General features: G+C 40.6%; 1 protein-coding gene across 1 annotated transcript in view; it reads right to left on the minus strand.

The window, feature by feature from the left end:
• Positions 1 to 3,161: 3,161 nt before the first annotated feature.
• LOC107302728 (lipase member M-like) overlaps positions 3,162 to 18,632 on the minus strand; it is a 21,751-nt gene continuing 6,280 nt past the window's right edge. Inside the window, exons 5-9 of the mRNA XM_015831872.1 lie at positions 14,638 to 14,774; positions 12,394 to 12,540; positions 9,930 to 10,001; positions 4,889 to 4,954; positions 3,162 to 3,395 (exon numbers count right to left, since the gene is read on the minus strand). Coding sequence (XP_015687358.1) covers positions 3,162 to 3,395; positions 4,889 to 4,954; positions 9,930 to 10,001; positions 12,394 to 12,540; positions 14,638 to 14,774 — 656 coding nt within the window. The remainder of the gene's footprint in view (positions 3,396 to 4,888; positions 4,955 to 9,929; positions 10,002 to 12,393; positions 12,541 to 14,637; positions 14,775 to 18,632) is intronic.

Raw genomic sequence — 18,632 nt, forward strand, 5'->3', positions numbered from 1 at the left:
TTGCTTTTCAAATATTTAAATGTAAAACTGGAAAATCAATAAAAATAAAAATAAAAAACAGCTGGAGGCTTGCTGAAGGCATAAATTAAGATCTATTTAGCTGATAACTAAAACATCCAAAAATCATGAAGCTCCTTTTACACATACAACAGTGTCAGGTTAAGGTCTCACAATATACCTCTTCTTAATCCCCACTTGAAGTGTAGACTGAACACCAGGGTATTCCATAGGTAAGTCATGGAGTAGTCCATTTGTGGCACCTGATGGGCTTTGGTATAGTCTAGCAATTACAAAGGTTTGATATAACAGAGCATTTTTTTCAGTCTAAGCCTTATATTTCAAACCAATTTCCCCAATATATGTACAGTGTTATCAATTCAGAGCACATCTGGGGAAGGGGAGGGAAGAGTTGAAAAAAATGTTAGATTGTCTCCATGGTGGCCTCTTCCTGTCTCTGGGTTATGTTTTGTTTCACAGTAGGTCAAGGAGTTATTATAAGTCCTGTTAAATATCTTTATTATTTACCATAATATACCATAAAAATTCTGATAGAAGAGAACATGTGTATCTCAGGGTTGAACTGTAGGGTCCTTGATAATGAAACATCTGCAAGAAAGCAGCTAAGTTCAGAGAGAACTTGATTGTTTTCTTGCAGATGTTTCATTATCAAGCTAGATAACTTCAGTGATATTACCTAGTTTGTTAATGAAACATCTGCAAGAAAAAAAAAGCTCAGAGTCATCAAGGACCCCACATAAGAATTCTTTTTGAACCCTTGACTTGAGCCAGACTAACTTCTGCCTGAATTTACCTAGGTTTGGTGCCTGAGTTAGAGCTTGCATACAAACAGATTGTTGTCAGTGAGCTACATAGGAATTGTAAGTAAGTGAAGACAAGCTTGGACTAGCTTTGCTTACCTGGAAAGTTAACATGTAAGACTGACTGATGTAATAGCAAAATGGAAATTAATTACTGTAATAAGATTATTGTTTGCACAAAGATGAAAAGATTTGGCACTCCGACAGTGGAGGAATGGTTGGTGAAGATGATGCAATTTGATGAGGTAACTAAATTGACTTATCAGAGAAAAGACAATATCTAGTATTCATTGTTGAGTTAAAACCTTTATGGACTTTTTGCATGAAACAGAAAAAAAATGAACTTATAATTTATGGTTTTGATAATTAGACAGGATAGATAATAGAAAAAGATATTTCAGCTGTACCCTTAGACTAGAGCAGTGGTGGCGAACCTATGGCACACATGCCAGAGGCAGCACTCAGAGCCCTCTCTGTTGGCATGCACGCCACCACTGCTAGCAGCAGGTCACCACCGTCGCCCAGAGCAGGAGCCCCGGCCAGCACAAAGGAGGCAAAGCGTCTGACTAGCAAGTTTGAGTAGAGGTGATAGAGCAGACGTCACCAACCATTGTTGATTGGTGGACTGAAAGAAAAGGGAGGGGGAAGCATTTTACATGTGTGCATGTGCACACAGGGCCGCAAGCATGTACATGCTGAAAATGGGGTGGGGCTAGTGCCTGCGTGATACTCACTAGCCCTGCCCCATTCTTGCGTGGTGCAGCGCCTTGTATCTGCACCCCATGCCGTGGTGGCGGTCGTTTTTGCACCTTGCAGCGTGGTGGCCCATTTTTGCACCACCAGTTTTTGCGTGTCAGAGATGGCACTCAGAGGTGCCTCCCTGCCCCCCCTGAGGGCACCACAATGCTGATGCGGTCCTGGCACTTTGCGATAAATAAGTGGGTTTTGGGTTGCGGTTTGGGCACTCGGTCTCTAAAAGGTTCACTATCACTGGACTAGAATAAAAGGTGAATTTATAATCATATTTATAACTGTTGTAAAGAAAATCAGAAGCTACTTCTCTGTATCTTTTTTTTCTTTTTTTCTATTATTTCCCCTTTCACTTTTAGCTTTTTTGTACTTTATATTAGTTTGCATAAGTTTTTATCTTCCTTCTTAAAAAAAGTTAATAAAATTATTTTAAAAACAGCAAAATGGTAATGAATTGTCTTTCTAAACATGATCCATTGACAATAGTATATGTGTTACTGTGGAAATGCTGATGTAGTATATAAATTTCAGTGCATACTCTGTTGTGTATATGGAAGACTCTTCAGCAGAGACATCTGAATTGAATGAATAGTCATCTCTTTAATAATGACATCACAGGCAAAATATTGTGGTGTGGACTTAGCATAATCCCTAAATATGGCTTTTAAATAACTGTAAAACTCTGTCTAATGGAATGTTTTATGCTTGAGGTCACACATAACACTCTAAGGCAGTGTTTCTCAACCTTGGGAACTTTAAGATGAATAGACCTTAGCTCCCAGAATTGTCAGCCACCATGGTGGCTGGAGAATTCTAGAAGTTTACACAGTTTAAATTTGCGAAGATTGAGAAACATTGCTTTAAGTCTTCATTGTCAAAAATTATCAGAAGTAACTGCTCAATGCAACGCACAAATAATGATGGCTCCTTCATATAGAAACATGCTTTTTAACATCCCCTCAGCTAAACAAGAAAAACCATAAACATTGGGGATGAAAGTTTGTAATCTGTCGTAGTTCCGACAAATGAAATTCTTCAAAAGAACTTCAAGGCATTATTTACCTTAAACAATGTTTTATTCGAGAAACAAAGTATTGGCACTACATAGTTAAAGCCAAAAAATGAATTCCTCTCCCCTGGGCACAAAGTAACAAAGCACAATTTCCTCCTCCAATAAACAGCCATAAATTACATTCCCCAATTAGCTTGAAGCGCAGGCTTTCTCCCCAGCTCTCCAGCCTGCCAAATCTTTATCAACTCTGGACGCAATAACCTTGATTCCCATGGCTGAGTTATTATTGTTATGACTAAGTAGACTCTCATCCACATCCTCCCTCCCAGAATCAACCAATTCTAAAAGCGAAAGAAAAAAGATGGCTACATTTCCATCTGTTGTCAAAGCAAGAACATCCGATGTTATCAGCTTTGACAGATAGAGTGTAGATAAGGGAGGTATAAAAGCAAAGGGACATTTTCTGACAAAAGAGGATAGTAACATTTCAAAACTAATGTGGAAAATATGAACTGTTTATTTTCTACATCAAATTCAAAATGCTGTTATCCTCTATTGCCAGAGAAAACTTCCACCTATATTTATTTGTAATTCTGCATTAGATGAAAAATATCCTCATGCAAGTATTTTGGGGCATCAAGGCCCCAGATAAAATCAGCATGGTGCCAGCTAGGAATATACTTATGGAAAACTAAGTTAGTAAGTTGCTGGAGCAGGTGATTTATGTTCTCTGGAGTCACTATGAAGTCATTCCCACCACTCCAAACAGCTGTTGGCACAGTTATATCTTCTAATTTATAAAAAGGGGGCTTGGTCTGTGGAAGAAGAGATGCAAAATATGAAATAGTCTTCAGTTGTCCTATTTCCAGATCTTTTATCTTTCAGTAATATCAACATTCTTGTTCCATGCATCCAGATCTGAAAAAAAATCCTATTCTTTGACAAATCCTTTTTCTCTTATCTTCTATGATACATAATTCTTATTTTGTGACTGATAAGTTACAAAGCTCTCACATTAAAGGTTTAATCAAGCAGTAGCTCAGGATGAATCACATCTGTATATTTTGTATCAGATTATACCAATTCAATCTTTTCAAAAATTGCTGAAAAAATATGTTGATTGATAAGTATATTTTTACAATCTATTTTTGGGTTCTTGAAAATATGAAATTTACACATACACACAAATTTGTATTATGATACTTTGGTATAGAGAAGTTGTATTCACAATATTTAGTACATAAGTAATTTAATAATTTAACATAGCAAAGCACATTTTACAATGTGCACTCATTCACAAAATTTCCAGGGAATAAGTGGTTGCCCAAAAAAGGGAGCCAATGACCATGGTAGAATGAAGAGTCAGCAAGTACATTGACTCTTTGAGACTTCCTCTCTGGACAAGAAGAGGACTTGAGATCAGCCACAAGTGCTCCAGACAGCTTTGTAGACTCTAGCAGGTATAGAGCTCCATGAGACGAGGGAATAGCCATCTTACTCAAACCACAGTCTATGCTTTTGACAGGATACTATGTCTGCAAACTTTTTATTATTTTTGGAAATTACTTGTTAACTGTTTTTCAGCTATTAGGAATATTTGGATTGACAATACCAGGTGAGTTTCCTTGAAACCTTAGCAAACAAAGTTTTGGAATAAACAGAAAAGTTATTAAAACTTTGATTTTTAGAAAGTTACAAATTAAAGGGCCAGATAAATTTGAAATTAGGTTTTAGAATTAATTATAAAGAATCCTATCTATTGGAAAATGCTTTTCTTTTGATTTAAAAAAAATGTATAGTAAGATTTTCAAATCTGGACACTAGAGGGAACTAAAGGGAACCAAAGATTACAATTAAACAAGAATACAAACTCAATTTACAATTATAGAATGAAGCAAAATATTTTAACATTGGATAAGGAAGGATATTTTTGAAAACTAGACCCAAAAGTTAATTTTAATAGTGGCTGCCTTTATAAATAGACTGTCTAAAAGATGTTAGGGAAGAGGAACAAGTTCTACCTGATAAAATTGAGACTGCAGTGGAGGCATACAAAAGAAACTGGCTGAAAGTGCTACAGCTTTAATTTAGCACATTTTTCCTCCCAGTTAGACTTTGATTAATCCAGTGCAGGAAGGTAAGTGCTCTAAAACAGAATGGATGGTAGTAGCATGCAGAGTAGGCTGTCACCAAGATTGTGGGAAGTAGGAAGTTGTGTGGGGAAGATGGGTGCTCGGAAATCACACCTCTTTGAGTATGCATGCAAGCACATGTCTCATTACAAGCACTGTAACAATATTTTCCTCACCATGTTGTATATAGCTTTGTTCTGGTTTCCAAAGTCGAAATGTTTAAATTCATTTGATTCAAAGATCTAAATTGAGAAGAAAGAGTTGCATATACTTAACAAACTTACACATTTATTTTTTTAAATCTGAAATTAGAGACAAATATAAGTTCAAAATTAAAGGATTTTAATTATCATACCCTCTCTCCAGTTTGCAAAAAAAATTCATAAAATGGGGGATGGCCTATAAAGAATATTTGGATCTCTGACTCCATTGCATGTTACATTGTATCCAATCTAAGGGAGCCTCAAGCTATGTAGATTTAGAAGTTCCCCCCTCCCCACCACCTCATTTGGCTTGGGTCTTTCACAGGATTCTATCAGCTCAAACCCAAATTCTGCACCTTATTTATCAGAGATACCACAGGCAAAACAAGTACAATTCATTTGCCTATTGTGGGAGACATTTGCTACTCTTTATCCAGATTCTACGTCACTAGATTTCTCTATATTCTTGATGGTTCAGTGTGGGCTTGGATTGAAGTTTTTGATGCCAACTGATTTTCCTGTGATCATAATTTAATTTCTACCCTTTCTTAGAACATCAAAGCAGAAAGTAAAGAATCTTGATGTCTGACTCCTGGATTATATTACTATTCTGATATCCTCCCCTTTCATGAAAATATGGGTAAGTCTCCTATGTTTCCTTTTTCAAGAAATAAAGTGGTGGGTATAGTTTCCATTTAGTATTCTCATGAATATGCTAGAACCAGTTCAGCTTTAGATCTTCTTCTTTAATTTGCCTTGCAATCTTTTGTTTATAAATATTTATATACCCCTTCCCGCATTGCATTATTCTTATTAGTAATCCCTGGGATGTTCTATTACTAATTTACTAAAATTCATACTCAGAACTTCAAATAGTATTTGCTTATCAATTTGATCAGACACATTGGAGGCAAGTCCTTTTTAATGGTTCTCTCCCAAAAGAGAGAGTTCATTATGTCCAGACTCAACTATCTAGGAACAAGCATTGATACATGGCAAGCTTTCAACCTGTCCATTTGACAGATAGTTTGGGCACTGTCACGCACAAAATTGAGATACTACTATTATCGTTGTCCTGATAAGTATGAATAGGTTGTACCACTTCTATTGGAAAACATACTTTTAGTGGGAATATAATTTGGTTTAATGGATTAATCATTTTAAATTGCACGGAGGAGGCTTTAGGAAGCCACTATAGCCGTGGTGGCGAACCTATGGCACGCGTGCCACAGGTGGCACGCAGAGCCCTCTCTGTGGGCACATGCGCCATCGCCCCAGTCCTAGGCCTTCAGCTGGGTTTTATAAAACCTTTTCGCTTTAGGCCTCCACTGCAGTGTGCAAAAAAAAAAAAGGTTCATTCAATCAATCAATTTCAACTTCTCACGGGAAAAAAAATCTCGCAAAGTTGGAATTGATTGATTGAACATTTTAGTCCCACCCAGTCTGCCGTTACCACTGAAGCCACACCCACCCAATGGGGCACACCCACCCAATGGGGCACACCCACCCAATGGACCATGGCCACCCAGCACCCAACAATACATAAGTGGGTTTTGGGTTGCAGTTTGGGCACTCGGTCTCTAAAAGGTTTGCCATCATTGCACTATAGCAGTGGTTCTCAACCTTCCTAATGCCGCGACCCTTTAGTACAGTTCCTCATGTTGTGGTGACCCCCAACCATAAAATTATTTTTGTTGCTACTTCATAACTGTAATTTTGCTACTGTTATGAATCGTAATGTAAATATCTGATATGCAGGATATATTTTCATTGTTACAAATTGAACATAATTCTATTCTATTCTACTCTACTCTATTCCATATTGTCTATTCTATTCTCTATTCCATATTGTCTATTCTATTCTATTCTGTTCTGTTCTGTTCTGTTCTGCTCTGCTCTGCTCTGTATTCTATTCTATTCTATTCTATTCTATTCTATTCTATTCTATTCCATTCCATTCTATTCCATTCCATTCCATTCCATTCCATTCATTTTCTACTCTGCTCTACTCTGCTCTGCCCTGCTCTACTCTGCTCTATATTCTATTCTGTTCTGTTCTATCCTATTCTATTCCATTCCATTCCATTCCATATTTTCTACTCTGCTCTGCTCTAATCTATTCTGTTCCGTTCCGTTCCATTCCATTCCATTCCATATTTTCTACTCTACTCTGCTCTGCTCTGCTCTATATTCTATTCTATTCTATTCGACAATTTAGGATCGTCTTCTTCTTGGTTATTCAAAAAAGATTCAGTTATAGAAATGACAACTTTCCGATCATTCTCTACATCTCCCAGCTTTGCATTTGGAGTGAAATGAATCCCAAATTGCCCTTAGTATATTTTATTATTTTATTTCAAAACGGTCAGAGAGGAGGATAATTTCCCTAAGAACCGCCCGCCGTGGCGTTCGAGGAGCTCCTGTCTCTCAGCCCCGCCCCTTTTAAGGAGGAGAGTTTGGGTGGGGGGGAGCAGAGGGAAAGCATTCTCTTCTCACGGAGGAAATTGGCCTCGGTGGCTCGCCGTACAGGCGTACACGAAGCCTTAAGCAGCGTAAGAGTTGGAAGAGCGAGGGGTTCACCTTTCCATCCCTGCTGCGGGGCTTGCAACTTTGTGGGTTGGTACTTTCATGCTCGCAAGATTCGAAACGCCACAATGGCTCAGAACGTTCAGAGTGTTACATTGTCTCTCACGCTGCCCATCACTTGCCACATTTGCCTGGGAAAGGAAAACGGACGCCAGTGGGGGGCGGCGGGAGGGTGCGGATGGCAGGTAGGCCCATGCAGCAGCAGGCATTGCGGGCCAGGCGCTCCCGGGTAGTCACATAGACTCAGGATGAGGCAGTGGCAGCGCAGGTCCAGCACCGGCCAGGCCAGCCTCCCCTCACTCCCTTCAGGGGTCTGCCCAGAGCCTTTAGCGAGGGGGTTATTGTTATTGTTAGCGCCCCGGAATGCCCAGCTTGGCTTGGGTGGGCTCCCGAGAGGGGACCCCCGTCCAGCTTCGGCAGCCCGAGAGGGGCGCAGGCAGGGTTCCCTCGAGCCCCCCCAGCTATGGGCACTCGCCGCTCAGCAGCAGCGCCACCACCGCTCTTCGCAAGAGCTTTTCCACCTGTAGGGCGCCGAACGCGGCCCGGCACTTGCCTGCCTGCCTGCATGCATGCCTTCCTCTCTCAGGGACTCCCAGGCGCCTGCCCTGCACCATCAGCAAACCAGGCCAGCTGCTCAGCCATCCGCCGCACCCCACCCTCGCCACTTTCGCAGGCAGCGCCAGCTGCTGCCCCGCCAGAACCACCTCCGCCGTCGCCTGTCCCATGCAGCCCCGCTGTGTGAAGCAGGCCCCGCGGCTCCCACGGCACCACCCGCACACCACACCAGCACCACCCGCACACCACACCGATGGCGCACGAGGTGAGCACGAGGCAGGAGTGCATATGCACTCCGCTTTTTCAGCAGGGCAGAGTAAAGCGCTGCTACCAACCTCCCACCCCTGGTCCTCTTTTACTTACAAGTAGTAGAGTAGAAGATGGCATTCCATAGTTGCTCAGCAGGGATGGGTGGAAAGTTCCTGCAAACTCGCCTTTGCTGCAGACAACTTGCAGCAACATTTGCCGGCTGGGACTTTTGGCGCGCTGAGCAGTGCACAAACAGCCTTTAACGGCCAGGTCTGGACAATTCCTATTGGCTTTCGAAAGTCAATAGAATAATAGACTCTATTCTATTGGCGTTCGAAAGCCAATAGATTAAGAGTCTATTCAAATAATAGAGTTTATTCTATTGGCGTTCGAAAGCCAATAGAATAGAGGGAGTAGCACAGCTCATGGAAAAGTTGAAAAAATCCATAAAAAAAAAATGCCGGAACGCCGTTCTGAGTGTTCTATGAGAAAAAAAGCCCTGGTCTTTGGCGACCCCTGTGAAACGGTCGTTCGACCCCCAAAGGGGTCACGACCCACAGGTTGAGAACTGCTGCACTATAGGGTCTTTAGTACAATTGTACTATGAACCAATGAGTGTTGGAGAATGCACTGGCTGATGCATTTTGGCCTGACTGAAGGTTCTGAGGTTTTTCTTTAGAGGCAGTCCCATGTAGAGAACATAGTAGTGTTCTAGGAGAGTGGTGATGGGGTATGAGTCAATGTAACAAGATCCTGTCACCCTGGTAGGGCCACAATTGCCAAAGGATCCCTGGCCACAGCTTCCACTTGCTGTTCAAGCAGGAATTGCAAGTCCAGGAGGATCCCAAAGCAGTGACCTGCTCCCTAATGGTCATGCTTCCCCACCAAGACATACCATTGGAGCTATCAAGTACTCCAAAAGAAACAGTAACTGTGTCTTAGGATAAAAGGATCAATATTTGTTGTGGATCCTCAGAAAAATCACAGGGAGACATCAATTGCAACGGTCCAGGAAATGATCTGACCATGTCCAGATCACATGACAACTGCTCTGAAGTGAATCTAAGGTCTAATACCTGGTCACTAATGTGTGTTGGTCTTGAAATTATTGTGGACAAGCCCAGAGTTATGATGAAGGTACTAGAGCCATACTCCATCAACAACAGGGGTATCAAACTGCCGGCCTGCAGGCCAGATGCATCATGCCCACCCCATTGCCAGCAATGGCAAAACCGGCCCGATATGTTGCGCGAAGTCACGTGACATCGCGAGTTTGACATGCCTGATCAACAACAATACTACAATATTTTAACAAATAATTTTAGAATTAAGGACAATGATATAGAATTTAGTTTTCAAAGAAGTACTTGAGGAACAGAGACTTGTACATTTGTTTGGTGTATGCTCAGTGGTGGGATTCAAATATGTGAACAACCAGTTCTCTGTGTGGATGCCGCTTCCGGAAGTCCAGGCAACGAAAAAGTAGCTACTGGTTCTGCTGAACTGATGCAAACTGGCTGAATCCCACCACTGTGTATGCCTGATACTAAACATTTAATCTAATGGTAGCAAATAGTACCATTGTATTTTGACTTGCAAAGAAAATTGAAAAATGGAACTTTACCTGGGTCCAATGAAATAGAGTTTTCACAGAAGCAAAATCAGGGTAACTTCCAAAAAAAAGATCGGCTCGACTCTGAAAAAAAATAAACACAAAATAATTAAAATATTTGAGAGTTTGGAAGCTACATCAATTAAGCTTCTTAAAGCCAAAAAGAGAGGCAGGTAGATTTCTTTAAATCCTCTGTCAGAGAAAGCCTATTCAATTCCTACTGATGGTGACCTTGAAATTTTCAAGCCAAGGAAAACGTATTCTGTCTCATTATTGGCCAACAGTCACCAAGCAAGATAAGATAAGATCAGATAAGATAACCTTTATTGTCATTTTTATACTGTGGGCACAATGGCACACATCAAAAATGAAATTTAGTTGCCCGCTCTCAAAGTGAAACACATACATGACACACACCAAACATACTATGAACAATATATGTATAGACCCACATCCCTACATATACGTAGCAAATAAATATTGAATATTGTCCATCTTGAATATATAATGGAAGGAGGAAGCTTGAGAGTTCACAAGGTTAATGCTGTATGGAATGAAACTCTGGCTGAATCTGGATGTTCTGCTTCGGACACCACGAAGCCTCCTCCCAGAAGGTAACAAGGAAAACAGGTCGTGAAGAGGATGTGTAGTGTCCCAGATAATCTTACGGACCCTGCTCAAGCAGCGCTTCTGTGTTATGTCCTGGATGGGAGGGAGGGAACTGCCAATGATCTTTTTGGCCATTCTCACCACTCTCTGCACCGCCTTCCTGTCTGAAGCAGTGATGCCTCCAAACCAGACTGTGATGCTGTATGACAGGATGCTCTCGATTGTCCCCCTGTAGAAAGTGGTCAGGACAGGGGAAGGAAGATGTGCTTTTCTCATGCGGCGCAGAAAATGCAGGCGCTGCTGTGCCTGCTTCGCCAGTTTCTCACTGTTGAGTGACCAAATCAGCCTACTCGTTAGCTGCACACCCAGGAATTTGATGCTGATAACCATCTCCATAGGTGAATCATTTATGCACAGAGAAGTGTGGCTGTGCCTGCCTTTTCTGAAATCAACAATGATCTCTTTGGTTTTTCCGGTATTTAAAATTAGGCTGTTTTCCTTACACCAGTTCACCAACCCTTCAACCTCCTTGTGGTAAGCTTCACCTTGTCATTTTGAATAAGGCCCACTACTGCTGTATTATTTGCAAACTTCACAATATGGTTGGTGGCAAACCTAGCACAACAGTCATGGGTCAACAGGGTGAACAGCAGCGGACTTAAGACACAGCCCTGAGGAGAACCTGTGCTCAAGAAAATGGTATTAGAGGTATTTGTTCCAACTCGCACATATTGGGGCCTGTTGGTAAGAAAATCAAGAATCCAGTTACACAAAGGAGTGTTTAAGCCTAAAAGGCCCAGTTTGTCTACTGGATGCTGGGGAATGATTGTGTTAAATGCCGAACTGAAGTCGACAAACAGCAAACACACATGAGTATTTCTTTCCTCTAAGTGCTTCAGGTTCAGATGGAGAACGGAAGAAATAGCATCCTCAGTAGAGTGATTTGGTCGGTAGGCAAACTGAAGCAGGTCAAATGCTGGTGGGAGGCTAGATACAATAGTGTCCTTTATCAGCTTCTCAAAGCATTTCATGATGGTGGATGTCAGTGCAACCGGACGGTAATCATTGAGGACTGTATTTGTGGACTTTTTTGGCACTGGCAAGATGATGGCCATCTTAAAACATGATGGGACCACTGCCTGCTGCAATGAGAGGTTGAAAATATCTGTGAGAACACAAACCAGCTCCCCTATGCATTCCCCGAGGACACGTCCAGGGATGTTATCTGGGCCTGCTGCTTTCCGAATGTTAACTGTCTGCAGTATTTTCCGGACAGAGGTGACATCAAAGCTTGGCACTTGCTCATCAGGATGGGGCACTGCTTTCCTAGCAGGAGTGCTATTTGATGCCTCAAATCTACCCAAAAATGCATTCAGTTTATTTAAGAAGTCTGTGTCATCCTTGCATCTCGATGGAGCCACCTTGTAATTCATAATGGCCTGGATCCCTTGCCTCATTCGCCTGGTGTTTGTTGGGTCCTGAAAAAAGTTCTGAATTTTCTGGCAATGGGCTTGCTTTGCACCTTTTATGGCACTTTTCAGATTTGCTCTGGCTGTTCTAAGTGCCAGCATGTCACCAGATTTAAAAGCCACATTCCGTGCTTTCAGCATCTTACAAGATGTCCACAGGAAAGGGGGGGGGAATCAAGATGGCAACTGCAACTGTGCAATCAGTACTACACAGGATTAACGAATGAAAACAAACTAATTGAAAAAAATGGTGCATCAAACAAATTTTTAACTGTTGTAAAAAAAATAATCACTTACAGAAATAATACATATTATTATTGCAAAGTTATCCATAAAATTCATATTAAAAATAAATACTTTGATTTATCTAAAGAAAAAAAAATCCACAATCCACTTACCACATTTATATTGTTTTGATTAAAACCCACAACAGAGAAAATTATTTGGATGCAAATCTTGTTTATTTCTGGGTAGCTGCATAGATTGGCACTGACGTTTTTTGTTCTGTTGCTTAGAAGACGAAAGTCTTTATTGCCCCATAAATACTGCCAAATACAAATACAAATATATTGCAAATTTCTATAGAAGCACCTCTAACTGAATAGTTTCTTATCAGTTCCTCATTTAATTCAGCCATTGATTCTCTGCATTATTTTAACAATATTTTGAAATACATGCAATCTTTCTTTATTCCTTACTTATGGGATTTACCCACTATAATTAGTGGGTATTAATTATAACATTCTTTAATATAAAGCATGCCAACAACCACTTCATCCATGACAAAAAACAACAATACAATAATGCAATAGATGAAGCCTAATATACACCAAACTGTTACTATGACAACAACTCATAATTCAAAGGCTTTCTAAAAAAGTTATATTTTTAATAGCAAAGGGACAAATCAAATTTCTGTGGCAAAGCTAACATGTAGGATCACTACCCAAAACCAAGACTTGTAAAATCTGCTCTCCTCACTTTTTGAACATGGGGAACTGCAAATAGGTTTTCTGGTGTTAGAATAAATTCCTAGTCCGATCCAGGATTTGAAAAGAACACAGGAAAATTGCTGGAAGCAGAGGTAAAATTTATTCAACAGCAAAATAGCAAAAGAGTTAGCAATCAAAGAAGGCCACAAGTCACAAAGAAAAACTAGTTACTTTTATAGAGTGTCTTTTGTTCCTAGGAAGTGCATGAATTTAGCCTGCTTTCTAAGGATTATTAGAGGGTGCACCAGGTTCGGTACAGAGGAAATGCAGTTTCCTGCACCTCAAAGTTTTGTAATCTTTATTTTTTGTAAGTCAAGGTGATGACCTCTGGGTGATGGATTAGAGTAGGAAAGCCTATTATGGGTGTGAGAAATTTTCATTTCTAAAGGGCATTCTCCCTAGTTTTTAATTAAGTTGTAGATATTTGCCAATATTTTATCTAAAGATGTGCTTAGTCAATTTCATCCTACCTAGGTTTAAAATCAATGAAAAAGCTTAAGCAGTCCTTTCTTTTATTGTCTGGGGTTCAGGGATGGATGGCATAAATGAGTGGCATGGAGGGTTTTTCTTTTCACACTGGGATACATGTATTAGGTAGGTTAAAACCTGTTGGAGGATGCAGAGCAAAACTTTTAAAGAAAAGGTGATGCTTGTCCTTTCTCGTTTCTATTTGTTTAATCAGTTTTATCAAATCATTTTAGAAGAGAAAGTGAAGTTAAACCCTGTAATTGGATCAAGCAAAGGTGGCATACACTGATGGGGCACAGGAAATAGATATTTTAAAAAACTGAAAAATAACTGGAGGTGAATGAAAAAATGGCCTTTTAAATTTTTTTACACTATTTGTGGAAACAGCAAAGAGTGGTTTCTAAATGTTTTCCAGGAATTATTCAAGAATTGGGGAATTATAAGTTGGAGAGTTTATTTAAAGATAAAAAATCTTCTCAAAATTTCATCCTAAGTGAAAATGTATTGTCCAATCAGTGTAGATGAAACAACTGATTTAAAAAACTGGACAGAAAAAATAAATAAAATAAATACAAGTCTGTTTCTTCAGCAGTACTTTTTAAAAAAAACAAATATTGTGTATGCAGCTTCATGTGAAATTCTCCACCATCCTTATAAAAGACAAAATAAGGAAAGCAACATTTTACCAAATATTCTGTCAATGAACATCTCTAATGATGTAGGAGGGCCCCTTTAAAAAGCAAGCATTTGTACAAAACAAAATCAGTTTTAAAAAATTATGTCCAGTTTTGTAGTCACATTTATGCTCATTACATAATGTCTTAGGCAAAATGGGGAATTGAAGTAATTTTTTGTGTTTAAGTGCAGAAGGTTGAAAAAAAATCCATACAAATTCTGAGAAAAAAAGGAGTTGAATATGAAATAGATATTTAAACCCTACTTCCAAATTACATGAACTGCAGGAGATGATAATATACAGGGCTTTTTTTCTCATAGAACGTCCAGAACGGAGTTCCGGCACCTTTTTTGGATGGAACCTTGTAGGGTAGGCAAGGCGGGTTGTATGACGTGTGTGAGTTCTGGCACCTTTTTTTTTTTTTTTTTAGAAAAAAAGCACTGATAATATATATTTCTATACTGAATCAAATAGTATAAGAATGTAAACCTATGGGAAATACCTACCCTTTTAACTTTGTAGGAAAGTCGTAAAATATATTTTGTTGGTCCCTGGAGGTCCTTCATTGTGTAGGGAGGTGCAAGGCATACTAAAAGCTTCGTTTTCTGAGCAAGCTGTGGAAAGGCTGAAAAAGTAATAAGACCTGAAAGAAAGATAAGTTTAAAAAAATTGGAAGTCAAGCTAAATGTAGATTAAAACATGGTGTCAGTATTTGTATTGATATTTATTATTTTTTTTAATGTTTTATTGATTTTTAACAATTACAATCTTTACTGCTTAGTTGTAAAGCTCCGCGGGCTTGCCACTAACCGGGAGGGGGGAGGGGCACGGGTGTATCCGGAGGCAGCAGCAGTGACAGCCCTCCCCCCTTCACCTGGTTGTTGACTGGGTGGGCATTTGAAGTGCCGCGATCGTCGAGGAGCCGGCAGCTGCCTGGCCGTCATGCCGGTGAATGGCTGGCAGTCACAAATTTCCAGGTTTTGCCAGCTCAGCTGTTCAGCACTCTGCTGAACAGCTGATCAGTGCAGAGAAATGGTGGGGACTTTGAAATCAGACCTCACTTGCTTTGCTGACTTGCTGCCACGGACCAGAGCCCAAGCCAGGCTGACCACTGAGGGCAGGGGCCGGTTGGGAGCTCATAATCATCATTCTGGATGCTGGTTAGGTGGGTGGGGGTGGGCCTGGGTGGGATCCATCTATTTAGTGCGCTAGGAGGCAGTTGCTCCCAGTGCTGACTTTGTTTGCAACTGCTTTGAGCTTGCAAGCCAGAGTGTACCCGAATAAACCTGGTTTCCTTTGATCCCAATGTCCTGTTTTCTTTTGGGCTTAGGTCTGTGATTGGGACCTCTGACAACGTGTTGTCTGGATTCACATATTTAACATTAACTTCTTCAATATAAATCTGTTCAGTGTTGCACAATCCAGTGTTTTTTCTCTGATCCTCTTTTCCTCCCAAAATTTTTCCCATTTTCCCCTCATTACACAATTACAATTCTTGCTATTGTTAATGCATACAAAGTTAAATATAAATATCCTATTTTATTATTATACAAATAATATCAATTCATAAATCAATATCCTGTTTTTCATGCTCTTATTAAAGTTTGATCTCCCATCAATATTTGAAATATCTTTGTCAGTTATGATTTTCTCAATATTAATTACATTTATATGGCTAAGAGTTTTGTTCATACCAACCATCCTCTTATTTTCATATTTCCCATATCAAAAAAAGAAAAAAATGCTATTTTAATTCTAAATCATACCTTTCATTATAAAAGTCTAATTATATCTAAGGATCATCTGTTAATCACATTCAAACAGATATTTAATCATATAATGCCCCTCTAATAGGCCAAATATTCTGTTTTTTAAGTCTAACTCTCGCTTTCTTTCTTTGCCAGGTAGCTTTCCAAGCTAAAGCAATTAAATCGCCCAGGAATTTTCTTTCTATTTTTGTAAAAAATTGCTTGGCATGAGAAGACAATTTAGGTAGGGTATTTTGGGGGGGAATTCCACCCATTTATATTATTTAAGCAACTCCCACTGTTCTTCTCCCTCAATTTCTCTTTTCATTTTTTGTCTCCCAGGTTGTGTCATTTCCCCTGACAGTTCTATATTCCATTTTTAAAGATCTTCTTCCTTATCATCAGATATATTTTGCAGACTTAAAGGGTAAAGCGCCTTTTCCTTTTTTGTTGTTATGGCTAAGTCTTGCAGTATTTTATTTGTATATGGTAGTTTATATGTCCCTACTTTTATCTCTTCCGTCACTGGGTCAATTTCCTCTGCTTCATCTTCTGATTTCTAGTTTATTTGTTCATACTTTGTAGTCATTGTCTGGGAATTTTCTAGTTGTAGATTTAATTTGGAGATTTGCTCATTATTTTCAGTCTCATTATGGTTCCTTTTTGTGTCCTCTTTGTGTGCAACAATTGTTGGGTGAATTAGTTGTAGCATAGGGTATGTTTCCTTCTAAAAGGTGTTTATTTTTTCTTGAGGCATCATTCCTGGAGATCCTTGAATAGCCTGGATAGGGGCTTCAAATGGAGGTACAAGGTATATTTTCTTACCACTTTTAGATGGGTGTAAAACATCCATTTTTGTTTTCCCCCCTCCAGATAGTCTGTCAAAACTTTTATGATTAGTTCATCTAGTTTCTGGTCTTTATGTGTAGCCTTTATAGTCCAATAGGTTCCAGAATATGGGTCCAGTCCTAAAAGCACTATTTTGTAGTGATCCTTTGTTTCAGGCATCCAAGAATTGTGAATCAGGCAAAGTTGTAATCCACGATATTCAAAGTGTTCAAAATGTTCAACCACCCTGAAAGCAGTTCAAAAGTCTCTCCCTGCCAGATGTAGTCAAAAGACAATTTTTCCTTTCTCTCCCAGTAGTTCTGAGCTTGGAAAAATCCAAGCTTAGTAGGTATTTATAGTACAAGAAGGTCAGGGTGATAAGTATGCCAAAGATATTTTCCTTTATTGCCAACTCTTCTCCATTAAGCTAGGAGTCACCAAGCAGCCAGGAAGCTAGTTATGGTGCTATAAAATCCACCACTAGATGTCATTCAAAATCCATTTTCCACTCTTAAGACAAAGGGTTGATTTTTTTATATTTCACCTCAATGTTTTTTTCCCCAAAGAGAAAATCTTAACAATTATCTCAGTTCTCAAATTTGTCAAAACTGTAGCTTTATGTTACTTCCACTTCAGCATTTCTGTCCCCCATAAAAGAAATTAAAATGCCGCTTCTGTTTTTCTGGAAGGGTGGGGTTAGAATCCCCTTCCTTCTCACGTTTGGAGGTTTTTAGCTTCTTGGGAGCCTTTCCCAGGAAATTCAGTTGTAAAATAGTAAAGAAAGAATCTATATTCTCACCCAGTTCCAAACATGCTGTTTACGATCTGCTAATTGGTGCTTTTCTTCTTCAGTTGTCAGTGGCTAATGGCTGGCCACAGGAATGTAGCCAGTCCTTCCCCTGCCAGTTTGGAGGACTTTCCTTGGATCGAATGGAAAGACCGCCATCTCTCCATGATCGAGGAGGCACTCTCCTTCTTCATTGCCTCTTCAGGGTGACTTTAGGGCCTTTTAAGGCTCCCAGTAGGGTGAAACTGAGCACGGAAGGCCAAACCGGAAGCCCCTGTATTTGTATTGATATTTAAGTGACGGTGTTTGCTATACCGTATATACTCGAGTATAAGCCGAGTTTTTCAGCACATTTTTTGTGCTGAAAAATGCCCCCCTCGGCTTATACTCGAGTCAGCGTCTCGAGAACTGAGGAAAGTGAGTACCGTAGTTCTTTTTTTTGGGGGGGGGGGAATCTATACAATCACTAAAAGGCTTAATCTATATCCAATAACGTCACAAAATAGTTTTAGGCGGCAAAATGAGCAAAATGAGTTTCGCAGTTCAGTTTCAGTAGAAATAAACAGGCTTACCATAAGTTGTTTGTGGCTCTGCAAACATGGATGGAGCTGACTGAGCGTCTGCCTGCTTCTCCCTCAAACCCTCCAGTTGCCTTCATTCCAGCACGCCGAGGGGGGCTTTTTCTTTTTTAGCTCCTTTTCATTCTCCCATTCTTCCTCCCTTCTCCACTTCGAGCCCGGTGGGGCCGCAACCTTCACAATTGCGCGCCGAATAACTTGAGGCAGGTGCGTGCCCCGCGGGAAATCCTCGGGGACAGGGTGGCGCTGCGACGGGTGGAGGCTCGCGTCGCCTCTCGGCGCACAAAGTCAGGAGTTTGCCCGGGCTGGAGTAGCTGTGGCTGCCGCCGCCAGGCAAGCAGGCGGAGCGCAGCGCCAGGGGAGGGGGAGCAAGCGGCGAGCGCTTCCCTCCATGCCTGGGTTGGCGGAGCCGCCGCCACCGCCAGGCAAGCAGGCAGAGCGCAGCGCCAGGGGAGGGGGAGCAAGCGGCAAGCGCTTCCCTCCATGCCCGGGCTGGCGGAGCTGTCGCCGCCGCCGCCAGGCAAGCAGGCGGAGCGCAGCGCCAGGGGAGGGGGAGCAAG

The sequence above is a fragment of the Protobothrops mucrosquamatus genome, unplaced genomic scaffold, assembly GCF_001527695.2.
Source record: "Protobothrops mucrosquamatus isolate PMUCROS unplaced genomic scaffold, P.Mucros_1.0 scaffold_284, whole genome shotgun sequence".
In the NCBI taxonomy this organism is placed as follows: Eukaryota; Metazoa; Chordata; class Lepidosauria; order Squamata; family Viperidae; genus Protobothrops; species Protobothrops mucrosquamatus.